At 51.8% G+C, this 8,252-nt stretch overlaps 1 protein-coding gene across 1 annotated transcript; it reads right to left on the minus strand.

Annotated features, from left to right (window-relative positions):
• Positions 1-1,075: 1,075 nt before the first annotated feature.
• LOC139248083 (voltage-gated monoatomic cation channel TMEM109-like) lies at positions 1,076-6,660 on the minus strand. The gene is made up of 2 exons (XM_070871832.1): positions 6,562-6,660; positions 1,076-4,055 (listed from the first exon to the last, which is right to left on the minus strand). The coding sequence occupies exons 1-2, from the start codon at positions 6,635-6,637 to the stop codon at positions 3,664-3,666; spliced, it is 468 nt and encodes a 155-aa protein (XP_070727933.1). The 5' UTR covers positions 6,638-6,660; the 3' UTR covers positions 1,076-3,663.
• Positions 6,661-8,252: the final 1,592 nt, after the last annotated feature.

The following is an 8,252-nucleotide window of genomic DNA, read 5'->3' on the forward strand; positions in this document are numbered from 1 at the left end:
AGAATGTCAGAGAGAGAGGGAGAGCGGGACAGACTGTTTCTGAGTGAGCGAGAGGCCGAGAGATATATAGAGTGAGACAGAGAAAGATTGCGAGAAAGATTGAGGGCAATAGAGAGAGATTGACTGAGGGCAACAAAGAGGCTGAGGAAGAGAGAGTGACAGAGAGGGAGGGAAGAGAGAGACTGAGCGAGAGAGACCGAGGGTGACAGAGAGACTGAGGGAGAGAGCTGAAGAGTAAGAGAGAGACTGAGGGTGACAGAGAGGGGCAGAAATACTGAGGAAGAGAGCTGGAGAGTGACAGAGAGACACTGAGGGTGACAGAGAGGGAGAGAGACTGAGGGAGAGATTGAGGGTGACAGAGAGGCTGAGGGAGGGAGACTGAGGGTGAGAGAGAGAGAGAGAGAGAGCCTGAGGGTGACAGAGAGGGAGAAAGCTGGAGAGTGACAGAGAGGGAGGGATGCTGAGGGAGAGAGATTGAGGGTGACAGAGAGGGAGGGAGACTGAGGGTGAGAGAGAGCGGCTGAGGGAGAGAGATTGAGGGTGACAGAGAGGAAGGGAGACTGAGGGAGAGATTGAGGGTGACAGAGAGCGAGGGAGAGGCTGAGAGAGGGAGATTGAGGGTGACAGAGAGGCTGAGGGAGGGAGACTGAGGGTGAGAGAGAGAGAGAGAGAGCCTGAGGGAGAGAGACTGAGGGTGACAGAGAGGGAGAGAGCTGGAGAGTGACAGAGAGGGAGGGATGCTGAGGGAGAGAGATTGAGGGTGACAGAGAGGGAGGGAGACTGAGGGTGAGAGAGAGCGCCTGAGGGAGAGAGACTGAGGGTGACAGAGAGGGAGAGAGCTGGAGAGTGACAGAGAGGGAGGGATGCTGAGGGAGAGAGATTGAGGGTGACAGAGAGGGAGGGAGACTGAGGGTAAGAGAGAGAGCGCCTGAGGGAGAGAGACTGAGGGTGACAGAGAGAGAGGGAGACTGAGGGTGACAGTGAGAGGCTGAGGGAGGGAGATTGAGGGCAACAGAGAGGATGAGCCTGTAGTCTCTGAAGCGGGGTCCCCGAACCCATGGCCTTCTGACCCAGAAGTGACCGGGGGGGGGGGGCGATATCAGAATCCGGACGGGTCTGGAGCCCAGTAACTGACCGACAGACGGGCGCAGGGGACCAGCAGCCAATGGGGGAGAGCAGAGCAGGGACATGAGACTGGAGTCGATGGGTGCGGTGGGCCGGGGGAGGGGCAGGTCCGTGTCTCCCCCCCCCCCCAATCCCCCCGCACTCCATCTGATCCCATTGTACTGTAAGACCATAGCATTTTTTCCCATCTCAGTTCTTTCTCTCCCCCAATAACCGTGCCTGCAAACTGCTCCAAGGTGGCTGAAACTGACTTGACCGATTTTCAAGTGACCAAAAATGCTGTGTAAAGTCAAAAGACTTTCTCCTGAGTTTTAACACCTGCAAAAAAACCCACTTGTCTTGGATGTGTGTGTGTGGGTGTGGGGGGTGGCGTCTGTCCTGGAGATAAGAGAATGAAAGACCAATTAATCATGAGCAAGTGTCCCTTTGTTTCAATGGCTAAACAGTGGGCAGAGATACAGAAAACGGTATAAAATGGCTGTAACACGTGAGACAGGAGCGGCTGCAGTCCAGAGAACTGGCCACATGGTCAGTGTGAACTGTGTAGAATGCAGATAAATCTTACAGCCTAAAACCTGTCTTAACATACTTACTGTGGAGGCAGTTCAGAGAAGGTTCACTGGGTTAATTCCAGAAATGAGGGGGTTGACTTATGAGGAAAGGTTGAGTAGGTTGGGCCTCTACTCATTGGAATTCAGAAGAATGAGAGGTGATCTTATCGAAACGTATAAGATTATGAGGGGGCTCGACAAGGTGGATGCAGAGAAGATGTTTCCACTGGTGGGGGGGACTAGAACTAGGGGGCATAATCTTAGAATAAGATTAAAACTGAAATAAGGAGGAATTTCTTCTCTCAGAGGGTTGTAAATCTGTGGAATTCTCTGCCTCAGAGAGCTGTGGAAGCCGGGACATTGAATAAATTTAAGACAGAGATAGACAGTTTCTTAACTGAGAAGGGGATAAAGGGTTTATGGGGAGCGGACAGGGAAGTGGAGCTGAGTCCATGATCGGATCAGCCATGATCGTATTAAATGGCGGAGCAGGCTCGAGGGGCCGTATGGCCTACTCCTGCTCCTATTTCTTATTAATTACGATAAATCTTACATACGGGAGGGCAGTGTTTTTGGTCCGAGTGATCTCAGAGCCCATCGAACGGGAATGTTAAGAGTCTCTATATTTCACATTCCATTGACATTGCAAGGTTCCTAATCTTCAGAAAAACCCAGCTCCATGAACTAAAAAATTGATTAAACCAAGCTTTCTGAATTAAGCTGGACAATTAAGAACATTCTGTGGTCGAGGACATAAAACTGATTTCATGTATAACAACAATGGAATTGTGCGATGAAGCCATGAACTCGATTGACCAGGGTGGGAAAAAATGGAGACATCGAGTTCGTAAAAAGACCTGACAACAAAGGACCCCCCCCCGCCCACGGAATGCAAATTTGTGGATAACAGCATTCAGCAGAAGTAAATATCTTTGGCATAGTTGACTCCATGTGCAAATTAGTAGCCACTCAAACTCATCACCACAGCCAGTTAAACGGATCAGTACCTCGATAATCAGATCTCGCCCCAGCGGGAAACATATTCAAAAACAGGGATATAAATATGCGAGCTAAAAATCAGCTCAGCATGAAGGAGGACAGGCAACTTTGGCAGAAAAAAAAAATCAAAGAGCAAGTTATTATTTAAATGGAGAACGATTGCAAAGTGCCGCAGTACAGCGGGACCTGGGGGTTACTTGTGCATGAAACACAAAAGGTTAGTATGCAGGTACAGCAAGTGATCAGGAAGGCCAATGGAATCTTGGTCTTTATTGCAAAGGGGGATGGAGTATAAAAGCAGGGAAGTCTTGCTGCAGTTATACAGGGTCTTGGTGAGGCCACACCTGGAGTACTGCGTGCAGTTTTTGGTTTCCATATTTAAAAAGGATAGACTTGCTTTGGAGGCAGTTCGGAGAAGGTTCACCAGGTTGATTCCGGAGATGAGGGGGGTTGAGACTTATGAGGAACGGTTGAGCTGTGGAAGCTGGGACATTGAATACATTTAAGACAGTTTCTTAACCGATAAGGGGTAATGGGGAGCGGGCGGGGAAGTGGAGCCGAGTCCATGATCGGATCAGCCATGCTCGTATTGAATGGCGGAGCGGGCTCGAGGGGCCGTTTGGCCGACTCCTGCTCCTATTTCTTATGTTGTTAAAACTGAACATTGGGTTGAGCCTAAAATTTTGTGCCATGTGTTGACCTCTCCCCCACGGTAAGTTCCCAGGTCTAGGAATTCGAGTAGAGTGGAAAAACACACATCCCTACACCAACCGACATGGACCAGAGACAGAAAATGGCATTGCATAGAAGGTTAAGTGCCTTTGGTCGGCCGTGGTCTCAGATAGTCGATCGCAGCGTGTGGCGGGGGAAAAAGTTCAGCGTCTCTGGCGACAACAAGTGATCCGTGTGACCTTCGGAGAGGAATTTGATCCCCCTTCCCCCGCAGTTAGTTGGCGTTTGGCTAAAAAAAAAAAAAATCGGTCACCCGCTAGTCGTAGTCATAATCGTAGCTGCCACGCTTCCGGCGACCAGCTGTCCGTTTCATTTCCTCCACCTGCCGCTCCAGGCTGCTGACCTTGGCCTCCAGACGGGCGTCCCTGCGGTCCCCGCCCGGGAACGGGAGCCCCACCCGACCCACGAGCAGGTAGAGGGCCAGCAGGCCCAGGAGCAGGGCGCTCCTCCTCCCCTCGTCCTGGCAGGTGGCCACCACGTAGGCGCAGCCCAGGAGGAAGAGGCCCAGCTTGGCCAGCCACAGCACGCGTCCCGCCAGGGCGGCCAGGAGACGCAGGGCGGCCGAGAGGACCAGGTAGAGGACCAGGGCCGCCAACGCCCAGCTCAGGGCCGTCTTCAGGCCCTCGCCGTCCGCTCCCGTCGCTCCACCTAGAGGGGGGGGGGGGGGGGGGGAGGGAGGCAAAGATAAGCATGGTATATTCTCGACATCACAACACACAAGACGTCACAAGATGGTTCCTAACACAGAAACAGGTCAGGTTCCTGTTGCCTTTCTTGTATGTCAGCAATGGCTGCATTACCATAAGCAGTCCACCAGGTGGAGCAGCAGTCCACCAGGTGGAGCTATATATTAATCTTCTCCCTCCTTAATGAAGAAGTAATTATGACAAACACTCATCATACATAACTTGCATGGTTATACATAACAAAATATATGGACTTATTTTGCCATGTTTACAAATCAAACCTCCTTCAGCCCGACAACCCTCCCCATCTCTGTAACCTCCTCCACCCGCTACAACCCTCCCTATCTCTGTAACCTCCTCCATCCCTATCTCTGTAACCTCCTCCAGCCCCTACACCTCTCCCTATCTCTGTAACCACCTCCAGCCCCTACAACCCTCCCTATCTCTGTAACCTCCTCCAGCCCCTACAACCCTCCCTATCTCTGTAACCTCCTCCAGTCCCTACAACCCTCTCTATCTCTGTAACCACCTCCAGCTCCTACACCTCTCCCTATCTCTGTAACCACCTCCAGCCCCTACAACCGTCCCTATCTCTGTAAGCACCTCCAGCCCCTACAACCCTCCCTATCTCTGTAACCACCTCCAGTCCCTACAACCCTCTCTATCTCTGTAACCACCTCCAGCTCCTACACCTCTCCCTATCTCTGTAACCACCTCCAGCCCCTACAACCGTCCCCATCTCTGTAACCACCTCCAGCCCCTACAACCCTCCCTATCTCTGTAACCACCTCCAGTCCCTACACCCCTCCTTATCTCTGTAAGCTCCCCCAGCCCCTACAACCCTCCCTATCTCTGTAACCACCTCCAGTCCCTACACGCCTCCTTATCTCTGTAAGCTCCCCCAGCCCCTACACCTCTCCCTATCTCTGTAACCTCCTCCAGCCCCTACAACCCTCCCTATCTCTGTAACCTCCTCCAGCCCCTACAACCCTCCCTATCTCTGTAACCACCTCCAGCCCCTACAACCGTCCCCATCTCTGTAACCACCTCCAGCCCCTACAACCCTCCCTATCTCTGTAACCACCTCCAGCCCCTACAACCCTCCCTATCTCTGTAACCACCTCCAGCCCCTATACCTCTCCCTATCTCTGTAAGCTCCTCCAGCCCCTACAACCCTCCCTATCTCTGTAACCACCTCCAGCCCCTATACCTCTCCCTATCTCTGTAAGCTCCTCCAGCCCCTACAACCCTCCCTATCTCTGTAACCACCTCCAGCCCCTACACCTCTCCCTATCTCTGTAAGCTCCTCCAGCCCCTACAACCTCTCCCAATCTCTGGAACCTCCTCCAGCCCTCAGCTTGGCAACCAGTAACTAGTGGGGTGCCGCAGGGATCAGTGCTGGGACCCCAACTATTTACAATCTGTATTAACGACTTGGAAGAAGGGACCGAGTGTAACGTAGCCAAGTTTGCTGACGATACAAAGATGGGAAGAAAAGCAACGTGTGAGGAGGACACAAAAAAAATCTGAAAAAGGACATTGACAGGCTAAGTGAGTGGGCAAAAATTTGGCAGATGGAGGAGGCCCCAGGGAGATTTAAACTCATGATCCGTTGTTTACTAGACCAGTGCTCTAACCCCTGAGCTATTACAAAGTGCTGCAGTACAGCAGGACCTGGAGGTACTTGTGCATGAAACACAAAAGGATAGTACGCAGGTACAGCAAGTGATCAGGAAGGCCAATGGTATCTTGGCCTTTATTGCAAAGGGGGTTGGAGTATAAAAACAAGGAAGTTTTGCGACAGTTACACAGGGTATTGGTGAGGCCACACCTGGAGTACTGCATGCAGTTTTGGTCTCCGTATTTACGAAAGGATATACTTGCTTTGGAGGCAGGTCAGAGAAGGTTCACTCGGTTGATTCCGGAGATGAGGGGGTTGAGTTATGAGGAAAGGTTGAGGAGGTTGGGCCTCTACTCATTGGAATTCAGAAGAAGGAGAGGCGATCTTATCGAAACGTATAAGATTATGAGGGGGCTTGACAAGGTGGATGCAGAGAGGATGTTTCCACTGATGGGGGAAGACTAGAACTCGGGGGCATGATCTTAGAATAAGGGGCCACCCATTTAAAACTGAGATGAGGAGGAATTTCTTCTCTCAGAGGGTTGTAAATCTGTGGAATTCGCTGCCTCAGAGAGCTGTGGAAGCCGGGACATTGAATAAAGTTAAGACAGAAATAGACAGTTTCTTAACCGATAAGGGGATAAGGGGAGCGGGCAGGGAAGTGGAGCCGAGTCCATGATTGGATCAGCCATGATCGTATTAAATGGCGGAGCAGGCTCGAGGGGCCGTATGGCCGACTCCTGCTCCCATTTCTTATCTGCCGCCCAGCCTCTGCTCCATCAGACACGCAGGAATAACTAGCCGCCCCTCCGTTGCACCTCCCGCCTATCTCTCAGCAACCGCTTACCTTTAATCCCTAAAGCGCCCAGAAACTCCCGGCATGGCTCAGCGAAGAGACTGGCGACCCCAGAGACTCCTTCCATCACGACTTCCCCGTAGCGCAACAGTGCCTGGGGTCGGAGACAGAAACACGGGGAGGGGGGTGGTCACAGTCTGGCGGCTGTACGGGGATCGCAATCCCGGGAGGGGGAGGGGTGGAGGACTTAGTGGCAGAATCGCAGAGAGGGTGGGAGCGAGGGTTGGTGACAGGACAGGGGGCCGTACAACGCGGGGCTCGAGGACAACATGTGCCCCGGGGGGGGGGGGGGGGGGGGGGGAGGGACCGATCTTGGGAGGAGGAGGAGGAGGAGGAGCTTTGGATTGAGATGAGGAAGGGTTTTGAGTGACAGGCCTGGGCTACAGCTGCCTTTGGCCGCCTGAGGAAAAGAGTGTTTGAAGACCAGGCCCTCAAATCCACCACCCAGCTCATGGTCTACAGGGCTGCAGTGATACCCGCCCTCCTGTGTGTCTCAGAGACATGGACCATGTACAGCAGACACCTCAAGTCGCTGGAGAAATACCACCAACGTTGCCTCCAGAAGCCATTTGACAAGGTGCCACATAAAAGGTTACTGCACAAGACAAAAGCTCACGGGACTGGAGGTAATATATTTGCATGGATAGAGGATTGGCTAACAAACAGAAAACAGAGAGTCGGGATAAATGGTTCATTCTCGGGTTGTCAACCAGTAACTAGTGGGGTGCCGCAGGGATCAGTGCTGGGACCCCAACTATTTACAATAGAAACATAGAAAATAGGTGCAGGAGTAGGCCATTCGGCCCTTCTAGCCTGCACCGCCATTCAATGAGTTCATGGCTGAACATGCAACTTCAGTACCCCCTTCCTGCTTTCTCTCCATACCCCTTCATTCCCCGAGTAGTGACTTCATCTAACTCCTTTTTGAATATATTTAGTGAATTGGCCTCAACAACTTTCTGTGGTAGAGAATTCCACAGGTTCACCACTCTCTGGGTGAAGAAGTTTCTCCTCATCTCGGTCCTAAATGGCTTACCCCTTATCCTTAGACTGTGTCCCCTGGTTCTGGACTTCCCCAACATTGGGAACATTCTTCCTGCATCTAACCTGTCTAAACCCATCAGAATTTTAAACGTTTCTATGAGGTCCCCTCTCATTCTTCTGAACTCCAGTGAATACAAGCCCAGTTGATCCAGTCTTTCTTGATAGGTCAGTCCCACCATCCCGGGAATCAGTCTGGTGGACCTTCGCTGCACTCCCTCAATAGCAAGAATGTCCTTCCTCAAGTTAGGAGACCAAAACTGTACACAATATTCCAGGTGTGGCCTCACCAAGGCCCTGTACAACTGTAGCAACACCTCCCTGCCCCTGTACTCAAATCCCCTCGCTACAATCTACATGAACGACTTGGAAGAAGGGACCGAGTGTAACGTAGCCAAGTTTGTTGACGATACAAAGATGGGAGAAAAAGCAAAGTGTGAGGAGGACACAAAAAAATCTGCAAAAGGACATCGACAGGCTAAGTGAGTGAGCAAAAATTTGGCAGATGGAGTATAACCCTGCAGTTTACTGCACTTTAAGTGCCCATCCAACCATCTCTTAAAACTGGTGAGGGTTTCTGCATCCACCACCCTTCCAGGCAGCGAGTTCCAGATCCCCACAACCCTCTGCGTAAAGAAGCC

Source organism: Pristiophorus japonicus, unplaced genomic scaffold (genome assembly GCF_044704955.1).
Source record: "Pristiophorus japonicus isolate sPriJap1 unplaced genomic scaffold, sPriJap1.hap1 HAP1_SCAFFOLD_2894, whole genome shotgun sequence".
In the NCBI taxonomy this organism is placed as follows: domain Eukaryota; kingdom Metazoa; phylum Chordata; class Chondrichthyes; family Pristiophoridae; genus Pristiophorus; species Pristiophorus japonicus.